Genomic DNA, 12143 nt, shown 5'->3' with positions numbered 1-12143 from the left:
GTATTTATTTTTTATTTCTTACAAGATGTCCTAGCAAATCCAGACACCAAATGTGAAAAAATGTATACCTCACTGATGATCTAAGCAACATGTCTGCAGAGTGTAGAGGATAACATTAATCCTCAAAACCTGAGTGAACATAGACAAAGATTCAAATTTCAGAGACCAGATTCAGCTAAGGTACACCATATAAATAAAAATAGACATCAGGGAGAGCTGTGATGAGTTAAGAGAAAGATTTGTTCAGTTAAGCCATATGTCAGCATTAAGGAGCATCAAAGTGACACTAATAAGTTAATAATATAGTGAAGAAGCTGCAGGAGCTCACTATGATTATAAGCCTGTTTAGTGTCTGCATGTGATTTCCATATTTTTCCCCTTATTGGTTTATTTTATCTCCATTTACTTCATATTTTTCTCGCTTTCTAAAAGTGTTCTTATAAGTGGAGGATAAATTGGTGACTCAGACTGGCACACTGTGAATGAGCGTAAGTGCATGCTAACAATTCAGTTGGTCATGTGCATTTTTCTTTGTGTTCTTTCCACATCTCAAAGATGTATATGTTTGTCTGAGCAATTGTTTATTGTAAATTTTCGATTGAGCCCGATGGTAGAGTGTTGCTCCAGCATTACTTTTGGCATGTTGTTCAGCACTTCTACGATAGGGTATGGATTTAGAAGGTCGGATAAGGCATGAATAGAAATGTTGTTGGGGTTTTTTTTTTTTCTTCCTCCCTGAAAATGTAAACATGGTCAGATAAACTACAAAACATTTTTTTTTGTGCTGGCTACTGTCACCATTGTCAGTCATCTTCTTTCAGAAGAAGTAAATTATCAATGATAGTTAATAGCCTTCCTATATAAATAATAACTGTGAAGACTACCTGTCATATTTTTGGCTAATATTATTGTATTAACCATTCCTGTCAAATATTAGACAGTAAATAAATATTGTTTACACTATTATTAGTATGAAAAAATGTTAAGCTATTTTTTAAAGCCACTCTCACTCACCTTCTCGCATGATGTTCTTCCTCAATGGCCGTGTCAGAGAGCTGTGGTTCACCACACACCCAATTCCTTCCCCTGGGATCCACAGAAAGGTCTTGACATGCAAAATGGAGCTGATGTTATAGGTGCCATTCTGAAGGAGTGTGGGGTTGTCTGGCAGAATAGAATGGGTCACTTCATGCAGAGAGTGGTCCCAAGACAGGGTTATACTTGGAGGATAGAAGCCCACAGCACTGCAGGTCAGGAGGAGGATGTTGGGGTTTTCACTTGATGTCTGGTAATGGAGGTTCAGCCTGGGGACAGCTGTGACATGAAAATGAGTGGACAATGAGCTTACCGAGAATTTGCAAACTTTATGTTTTAGAGTTGTGAATTTATTTTACGGGTGCACTCCTAAATCAAGGAGAGAGAAACATTTTACAGAAGAATGCAATAAAAACATTTGGGGGGGGGGGGGGGGAATACACTGCATCGCTGTAGCCAGGGGGAGTTTGGACAGGTCCTTTGACCCACCTCAAACACAAGGCCAGATTAATACGTCAGAGGGTCCAAACTTAAAAGGCCCCAAGCTTAACCCCTATTCCTCACTTCCACCATCATAAACACTGCATATGTCAGTAAGTACAGGCATTGACCTAGTATAATAAAAACACAGACTTTATATCGAGTCAATTTAAGTTTAGCAGAGGCGCACTGCATTTTCATGGTATCTGATATGTGATTACAGTACAAATTAAGCCCACAGTATTTCCATTTCACAGTAAATATGCCACAGAATGCCTAAGCAACAAAGAAGAGTGCAAGCAGAGCTTTGTAATGCGGAGTACAACACTGCAGGTTCACACACGATAACAATACAAAGGCAGGTGTGTCCCACAAATATGTGACACACATGTAGAAAACCAACACCCAGCACTCAATATACAACACTGTGCCATTGGAGATCATAAAATAAAACGAAATGTAAAAAAAAAAAAAATAGTTCAGCTTTCCACTGCATGCTGCAAATTTAAGCAGTTAATACTGATCTATCTAAAGTAACACTGCAACAGGCAAATGCATGATATTGTTTAGTAATACATTTGTTTAAGTTCACCTCTTCAAATGGTAAGTTCAGTGGTTAAAGATTATATAAACTGAAATTCAGCTAAAGTCATATCCTCATAATTGCAGTGGACGACAACATAAAAGGCATGGTAACCCTTTGTAATAATTTCTCCATTTTATATACAGCATCCATATGAAAGTTATTTTAATTATGATGTATATGCCTTCTATGAACAGTGGTTTTATCACAAAATTGTGTACTAGAAAGATACTTTAAAACATAACAAAGTGAAATATAACACTGTTGCTCAATTTTAAAGAAAATGGAAATCCATGTAATTAAGGGGTAAATTTATGGTGTGTTCAGTATACAGTGCTGCCTTACTCAGTGGCTCATAAAGTCAAATCTGTGTTAAGTGTTACAGGCTTTGGTTAAGCTAGATATACAGTATCTTGTTTTGAACACAGTGGTCTTGCAAACACAAGGTAAAAGACTTGAAACAATTAATACTTTAACCTGCAGATAAGCCTGTCATTAGTTTCTTCAAGTGGCTACTAAATTGAATTCATATACTTTTCCCCTCTCAGCAGCTGTTTAAGGAGGAAAATGAAAACCACAAGTAAAACCAGTGGGATAACTGTTGCAAGCCTTCTGGCAAAAGTCAATTGAGATCCCCCAATCGTTAAAGTAAGGCGATGCCTTGAATATGAATGTATTTGTCGTCACATGCGTTTTTGTCTCCGTTTTGTACCGTGCTCTTAGTTCATGACCCTCCAAAATATTCACAACTGACACAATAATTTAATTGATGTCTTGTATCATAAATGTGACTCTATATAAACTCCTGCTCTGATCATGCTCTACCCACTTGTGTGTGTGGTTGGTTTTTTTTTTTTTTTTTAGGACTGATTGGACAGGTTTATAGTCATAAGGATCTAAGTAAAGTAGTGATGGGTGCCCCCATGGTGTTGCCGTGAATTTCTGTACTTTCAGTAAAACTTGGTCTTTTCCTTTTATTAGGCATTTTTCCCCTTTCATATGCAAAGGCTCCTTTGTGAGTAGGGCCTCAGGGTGAGAATTAGAGTTTGCCTAATGGTATATTTGGCCATGTTCAAATGGATAGCGGTTCAAAAAACGTAATAAGCTGCTGTGAATCAGCTCATTTACCTATAAGTTTGTAGCCGTCAAGTTTTTCAAAAAGGGGTGAAAAGAACAAGGAAGTAAAACTTAAGTAGTTGGCTTGAGCTGCCCTAAAATACAGAACAGCTATTCCGCAAATGAAGACAAGGTACTTGGGCTTTCAGCTGGACCTTTGGTTCTTTGCAGCACATTGTTAAGTTGCCATCTAGTTAGCCAGCTCCACTTAGCTGCAGAGCTGAGTAAACCATTATCTAGTGCTTGTTAATATTTTGCTTTAGGTAGTGTTACTTAACTGTAGATAAAATTCAGTTGTGTGTTCCTTGCAACTCAGGGATGGGGGGTTAATCCATTACTGTGTTATGAATAAAAACTGCAGTACAATTTTGTGAAATGCATGATTACATTGTATTTCTTAAAGGAAAGCATAATATAATGAGGTAAGGCACAGGGTGGGCTGTAAGGACATTCCAACAGATTTATTGACTACACAGATCATTTCTGCCTTGTCCCCAATAATTACTGCATAGGTGCCAGCTTCTCTGTAGCTCTGCTACATTAAGAAATCAAAGCTGAAAAATTCCACTTACTGTTAATACCATTTAGGTTTTAGTTGCTGCTTTACATGTGAACATTTCTGACCGTATTATGTTTTAGTATTATCAAATATTATGTTCAATTTTACATTTATTACACCCTGTGTATTATAGCCTGTAATGTATTTGTTTAGTTCAGTTATAAGCACCGTAGCTGCGTTTTAGCTACAGAATCCTAAATACAAAGAGGACTATTTCATTTATGTTAGGTAGAATGCCCAGAGGGGACTGGGAGGTCTCGTGGCCTGGAACCCCTGCAGATTTTATTTTTTTCTATAGCCGTCTGGAGTTTTTTTTTTTTGTTTTTTCTGTCCCCCCTGGCCATTGGACCTTACTCTTTTTCTATGTTAACTAATGTTGTCTTATTTGAATTTCTTACTTTGTCTTTTATTTTTATTTTCTTCATTATGTAAAGCACTTTGAGCTACTTTTTTGTATGAAAATGTGCTATAGAAATAAATGTTGTTGTTGTTGTTGTATTGTATTGAAATTAACACTAATCTGGTATTGGTTTAAGAATTAGGATGAGAAAGAAAGGTACTGTATACACTAAATATAATACAAAATGTTACTGTTTTAATAGGCCTATCATGTATTTCTCCCCCCCAAAAAAAAAACTTTTTACTAGAAAACCTTTGGCCAGTGAAATATAGTATAACATGTAATGAAAATTAACAAAATAGAAAACTAAAAGTTCCATGTTTTGTAAAATAGACCCCTAACCTCTGCAGTGTTCTCGTACTTGGGATACACTTATAATACACTGCATCACCCACCTAAATTCAAGTCACATTCTTTTGCTGAATGACCAGTAAGGTGTGATAAGAATGGAGATTTGAGTCAGCAGTTCTAAAAATGACACAATTAAGTTTGATAAATACCTCCAAAGTCCTGGTCCTCGGCCAAGTCCCAGCCTGTGTGGAGTCTACACGTCCTTCCCAAGTTTGCATGGATTTTCCTGCAGGTTCTTTCATACCAATGACATGCATGCTAAGTTAATTGTCTCAGTGTTGACGGTTTTCATTGTTTGTTTATTTTCTGCAAATAACGGTCTCTCCAACCAGGTTTGATGCCTGTCTTGAATTTGGTGCTGTGAGGTTAGGCTCTAATCCCTCAACTCACACATGGATAATTTCACCGTGCTTACTGTGAATGAATGACAACCTTAGAGTTCTATGGGCTTAAATCCCAAAACACTCATTGTTTGTGTGGAGTCTGCAAGGTTTTTCATATGTCCATGTGCTTTTTCTCTGGCTAATCAGTTTTCCCCTTATCTCCATTAAAATAATTGGACTTTGTTAATATTTTGGGCATGTACCTGAATGTGTCCTATTATGATGGCCTGGAATATTTAACAGGACTGACAAGCACTGAGTTACCAAAAGTTTGTATCAAATTCAGCAGAATACTATATTAATCATTTTTATCATTTTAAAGGGAATGCTAAATTGACTTGGTATTAATGAATATGGGAGCGTGCATATTTGTACTCTGCGATGGAATGATGCCACGCTCATTGTGCCAGATAGTCACCAGCCCATGTGACCCAGAAGGGGATTATCAAAGGAGTTCAGATTATTAATAAAATTTTCTTTCAAGTAACATATAGCCTAATTGTGCATTTTTGCATACAATAGGTTGCATTATATACGTGATTTATTTTATATTAAAAATGTATACATTGATCTGTTAAAGCAGAAGTTTTTTTTTCTACATTTTGAGTTGTCACTTACCTCTCACCTCCAGCTGTGAGCTCTTCCATATGAACTCCATTTTAATCGTCATACACATCACAGAACAGTTGAAGTAACCTGAATCTGTAATCTTCAAATCCGTGATGATCAGAGAGCTTGATAGTGACTCAGTGCTGATTGAAAACCGTCCTTTACCCCGAATATCCCTTTCCATGTCTTCACTGCTGTTTAGATGAATGTGTCTGTGCCGCCAGAAGAACAGGGCACGTTTGCAGTTTTTCTCTTTATTTACGTTACATTTTAATTCAAAACTCTGTCCGATCAGTCGAGTGGCCGACTGGGGGGTGAGGAGGAGATCATCAGCTAAACTCAAGAAGACACCTGAAAAAAATCGATGATCAGAGAACAGAAAACAAATGAAGGTACTTTGAAGTTTGCGTTTCATGACGATTTTTATTTACTGTATTTTCTTAAGAAGATACTATAAAGTATATAGTTGTACAAAGCAATGATGTGCTTACTAAGAACCGCTTGAACATCTCTTGCACAATTTCGACACATTATGAAATCCTATTTAGGGTGTGTCGGTAGAATGTGATTATCACAATCCTGCGGCCGATGCATCCAGGATTTATACTGTACATTCTGAAAGAGAACTAAGCGGGACAATAGTCAAGGAATAGATAAAAGATACCCATAATCCTAATTCTTAAATCAGGGAGATGGGGATGTTGCCACCCTGACAAATTGCGAAATTGCAGGCATGTATGTTGGAGATGCTGAAAAAAACATCCTCCGTGGATTAGATAGTTCCGGCAGCGGATTTTTTTATCCCCTTAAAATCTGATAAAATCGTGTACCTTGTATGAATTTTAAACGTTTTGACTGTGAAATGAAAAGTGATAGGGTCTACTTTTATCGGCATAAAGTAAAGGATGAAATGGACGATTACTTTGGTCTTGAATTAAGTGTTAATAATTAAGTTAAGAATTAAGAAGATTCAAGTGTTTTCTGCAATGCAGAGCCAGAAAAAGGTAATGTCAGAAGACAATATACGTACCTTCTTGAATAAGCAATTCAGTTTAACTGAATTCTTGTGTTCTCGAGAAACACTCACTCGATTATATATAACACCGCTCGACAAAGTATACTTGCTTAACATACTGTATAAAGTCCGATTAACAAACACTCGCGTATCGTTTTACACAAGTCCGTGAGATTTTTTTCCAGTAATTTTAAAGACTTATGAATTCGCAAAGTAAAAAATGCAATTTGCTTAAAAGTGAAAAAGTAGCTATTTAATCAAATACCACGTTTCTTTTCGACTGTCCTCTTTTACATCACACAATCTTCACACTGGCGGCACGGTGGCGCAGCGGGTAGCACTGCTGCCTCGCAGTTGGGAGACTTTGGGACCTGGGTTCGCTTCCCGGGTCCTCCCTGAGTGAAGTTTGCCTGTTCTCCCCGTGTCTGCGTGGGTTTCCTCCGGTTTCCTCCCACAGTCCAAAGACATGCAGGTTAGGTGGATTGGTGATTCTAAATTGGGCTTGGTGTTTGTGTGTGTACTGCGGTGGGTTGGCGCCCTGCCCAGGATTGGTTCCTGCCTTGTGCCCTGTGTTGGCTGGGATTGGCTCCAGCAGACCCCCGTGACCCTGTGTTCGGATTCAGCGGGTTGGAAAATGGATGGATGGATGGAATCTTCACACTCTTATCAGTAAGTGGTTGAACAGAACACAATATATGCTTTCAGCTTTTATCTTAAAAATTAAGTTCATTTTAACTTGACCGTTTCCAGTTCAAGATTCAAAGCTGACGCTTCAAAATCCGTAAATACTACATAAACTTAAGGGATTTTCAAAGAAATATAAAATCTAAATACGTGTTTGTATTAAATACATTATTTTGGATTAGTTTTCTTTTTGTTTTCGATTACAAAATAAATAAATGAATGAATAAATAAATCTGCAGATGAGTCTGTTTATTGTGTGTAATTTACAGTATATTGAAAGAAATATCTTATTTCCACGTATTCAAATACATTTATCTAAATAAGATTTAAAAACACATTTGACATTTTCAGTTTCTTTTTAAGAGCTACTGTTTCGTCATATGTACTCAACGAGAATTTCGTAAACAAGATAAACAACTGATCATTGTGCTGTTGTACGATTTTGCCCATAGGCATTTCCAAAGTTTGAAGTTACTCACCAGTCAGATATACTGTCATCAGTCCTGTTTTTATCCACGACATTCTCTGCAGTTTAGTTTATCTCGTGTCTGCAGAGCTAAAAGCCTCAAACTACAGTCTGACATTTCCTCTTCCTTCTGGTTAACTTATTCCGCTCCACTACAGCATCACCAGTAACCTACAGCGCACAATAAATAGCTAAACATATAACAGACAAAATGCGATTTACCATGTGCACATCTGTCCGTTAAGTAGTGCCTTTGATAATTAGGAGTACATTGTTCTCAAGGAATTACACTGCATTTTAATTTTCACTCGCTGAACAGTACTACGCTGAATTTGGAAAGTGGTCAAGTAAGCCTTTAGATAGATATTTAGGACACACATTATCCACCTATTTTGCATCATCTTAATGTAGAGGTATATCTGTAGCTATATGGTTGTGTATATGTATGTATTAACCAATAAAAATGTCTTCAGAGTGAAGAAGATAACTGGAATCCCCTAAACATGAATGAACAGGGAAGAAGATATTAATTTAAGAGAAAATGCACCAAAACTGCAACCTTCTGTGACACAGGTGCTGCCTCCAACTGTGTATGAAAAATATAAAATGTTTCACTCGGATGTATGTTTTCGGTATAATATATACATCTTCTTCTGGCTACTCCTGTTAGGGGTTGCCACAGTAGATCATCTTTTTCCATATCTTCCTGTATTCTGAATCTTAAAGGGTACAATTTAGCAACTGCAACAAACTATTTAAATATTAGGAATCACAGAGTTTGACATAAGAATGTCAGCTAGTGTACATGAAATAAAAGTTGGCATCACTGAAAACTGTGTTCAGTTAAAAGAAAAATGTGTGTTCAGTCAAGCCTTATATAAGCATTAAGAAGGGTCAAAGTGACATTAAAAAGTTAGTGGGGTCCTGCCGCCTTGACACAGTATCTATGATTTATAAGCCTACTTTGTGTCTGTGTTGTGTTTGCACATCCTCTCCATGTTGGTTTATATAATCTGTTTACTCCATATTGTTATAACTGTCCAAAAGTGCGCATGTAAATTAAAGGTAAATTGGTGACTCAGATTGCTATACTATGAATTGCACATGTGCATGTTATTTTTTGCTTTGCACCAATGCTGCTGCCTATGCTTGTATTTTTTTTCTCTCTCCTGGGTTTCCTGTCCACATCTCAATGATGTATATGTTTTGAGTAACTATTGGACCTGAATCCAGTGCTCCATCCATGTAGAATTTCCACATTTTGTTCAGCACTTCAATGCACGTTAAACTGGATTTAACAAGTTTTATAAGAGATGAATGGAAGACTGGAATTTCTGAAAAATGTTTCAATGATCAGATCCGGCTAAACTCAATGCTGGCTACTGTGGTCTTAATATGAATCACTGCAAAACTGTTTTATTTATATATCTATTTGTTTTAAATGATTTCAGAAATGTGATTCTCTATTTGTTAATTGTGTGTGTGTGCGTGTGTGTGTGTGTGTGTGTGTGTGTGTGTGTGTGTGTATCTAACTAATGATTACATTTCTTTGGGAAAAGCAATTTTGCACAAGCAACAGAAGATAAACCGAATGAATGAATGAATTGCCTGCATTAGTTACTTAGTCTCTCAAGACTTTCCATGTATAAAGATAAGTCAAAACTAAAAGTCAACAACCTGTTGCAATCAGTGTCATTTCTGTATTCACTCCTGCAATATCCCTGAGTCAAGTTTGACCCAATTTTGATATGAAATCGGTACAATCACTGTAAACATCACCTGTTTAGAATGAAACCATGCAACTAACAATAATAACATCACGTAATTTGCACTCTCAACAATGCCTGCACAGATAGGTATTATCTTTAAGCTTTTCAATCACAAACTATGTTTATATACATCAAAAACAGTAACAGTAAACACATGAAGCAATACACTAAAATCAAACATTGTGAGTTCAGTAAATCTTCATGCAGTCCCAGAAAGATATTAAATCTAATGTCCAGGTTACTTTTCATTATTACAATTTATATGACTACAAACAAAGTTATATATTCTCATGCGAAATATGAAAAGGCAGATTTCTTGCTAAGAAAAAAAAGCTTTTGTGGACACTTTAAAATCAATGGGTTGAGAGAGTCTCCTCTGACAAGTATGTTCTTTTTTAAAAAAACAAAACAAAAATTCCATACCTTTCCATACAGGAAAACCCCTTTGTGTTATTAGGCCCAAAGTTTGCATTGCTTTTAAGAGGATAAGTTGACATTTAATATTTAGAGAAAACAGAAAATGTTCACAAAATAATTATCAAAAGCAAATATTCTTGTTAAATTCAACCATGGTTAGTTTTCTAAAGTTGTAGCTGCTTAAAGTTTTAAATAGACTACAGATTAAAACATTCTCTGTAGCTTTCACAGAAAACCCTGCACTTCTATTCAACTTGACAAAACTTCTGATGGCTGAAAAGTTTAAAATATATCTAAAATCCCTTTATTTGCATATTTCATTAGTCATTAAGGATCCATCCATCCATTATCCAACCCGCTATATCCTAACAAAGGGTAACCACAGGGCACAAGGTAGGAACAAATCCCGGGCAGGATGCCAGTCCACCGCATAGTCATTAAGGAAGTTTGTCTAAATCCATGTCTGTCTTAGAAAAAGCCACATTGGCATATAAATCAATGGTTGAGAGTTGATTGTAGTTTTATTACTTCTTGATAACAGTGTTTTAATTTATTTCTCTTCCAGTTCATTTTGTTTTCCACCACCCGGCATGACTTGAAACTTAGCTTGGCAGGGCAGGATTATATGGACTTTTGGAGATATAGTTTGTACAGTTCTATGTGGTTTGGCTTTTTTCCTCATCTTCCTTTAGGTGGGATAGTTGTCAGTGCTTGAAGTGGTCCAGTATTCACTGATGCACAGTACTGGCACCTCTTCCAATTTCTGTCTAAAGTACCAGGTCCCACTGACCCCCACCCCCACTCTTTAATCGAATGCTAATCAACTGCTATTAACTGAAGTTACACTTTAATACAAGGAGTTGTTTGGAATTTTAATCTTACACTAACATTGATTTGCATATTATATTGATCACAAAAAAGTTGATCCCCACCCACCCCCCAAACATTCTTGTTCTTGAAGAGATTTAGACAAGGAAATGAATATAAATATTTGATTGTACAACTCTGACTGCGGCACAGATTATTAATTCCCCGTCTGGTTTAGCATATTGCCTGTCCTGAGGATGATAATGACAGTTCTGTCTCCAGTATGGCGAGGACATTCTGTTATGATCACTATTCTTTAATAAGGAATGGACATCATAAGATGCTCCTCAAATAAATGCATTCAACATCAAAAAGATTAATGGTATGAAGTAAAATCTAAAGTAAAGAAGCCAAGGAAAAGGTATGAAATTCATCATTATTTAGCAAAACATATGAAGGTGCTAAATGTATTATTATCATTAACACAATTACAGGGTGATCAAGATCGTCTGGATGAGTTTGATTTATGCTGGGATGATTCCAGTTCGGTGCAAAGATGATTTTTCATGTTGTCAGTTCTCACACTTCTTGATGGTCCTGGATTTTTCGGGTGATTTTATATGTAATAAACTTAATAAGTTATAGTGTAATGAAAATTGCATAATTAGATCTGGACCACCCAACAGGCACGAACAAAAAACCTAAAAACTGTTCTAAACCAAGAAATGAAACGTTCACACAATTTTAAATTAGAAAGCTATGAAGAATTGGATCCCTTAAAGGAAAACTAATCAAAAAAAAAAAAAAAATTGGAAATTAGAATAAATAGAAAAAAGGACAAGGAAAGGTATTTCAGCAATTAGTGTGGGGCTGAAAGTTTTCTTAAGTAGATTTAGAGTGGTTTATCATTTTTATGCAATTAATACTCCACTCTTTTTCAATTTTAAAAGTGAAACTTCATCAGAGTTTTCTCAGCTCACAACTTGCCTGAGTGAAATTAAAACCTGGATAGAGAAGAACTCTTTAAAATTAAATTGCAACAAACCTGAACTCTTGCTATTTGGCACTAAAGCGCAACTTAAGAAAATTTGCTCCTTTTCAGTCACTCTTAGCAACAAAATCATCAAACCTTCTTCTAATGCAAGGAATCTTGGTCTCATTTTTGATTTCTCCCTTATTCCGACCACATAAATCACACTATGAAACTTTAATTCCACCTTCGTAACATATCCCGTTTTCGCTCAGGATCGAATATGAAATTGTATTGATAACCTACAAAGCTTTAAATGGCCTTACACCAGACTACGTCAGTGACATTCTCCATTGCTTTGCTCCTGTTCACTCCTTCAGGTCTTCTGATTCTGGTAATGTTGTGCCTAACACTAAGCTGCACTCTAGGGGTGACAGGGCCTTCAGCTGTATAGCGTCCAGACTTTGGAATGACCTCCCGAAATTAATGACATCAGCAG

General features: G+C 36.4%; 1 gene segment (V, D, J or C); it reads right to left on the bottom strand.

Moving 5' to 3' along the window:
- The window catches only part of LOC114661874 (immunoglobulin heavy constant gamma 2B-like), a 185140-nt gene that overhangs the window by 156575 nt on the left and 16422 nt on the right, over positions 1 to 12143 (bottom strand). Inside the window, 1 exon segment of the C gene segment in view lies at positions 1015 to 1314. Coding sequence covers positions 1015 to 1314 — 300 coding nt within the window.

The sequence above is a fragment of the Erpetoichthys calabaricus genome, chromosome 12 (assembly GCF_900747795.2).
Source record: "Erpetoichthys calabaricus chromosome 12, fErpCal1.3, whole genome shotgun sequence".
Classification (NCBI taxonomy): Eukaryota; Metazoa; Chordata; class Cladistia; order Polypteriformes; family Polypteridae; genus Erpetoichthys; species Erpetoichthys calabaricus.
Note: the sequence above shows the minus strand (reverse complement) of the source record. Positions and strands in the feature narration are given on the sequence as shown.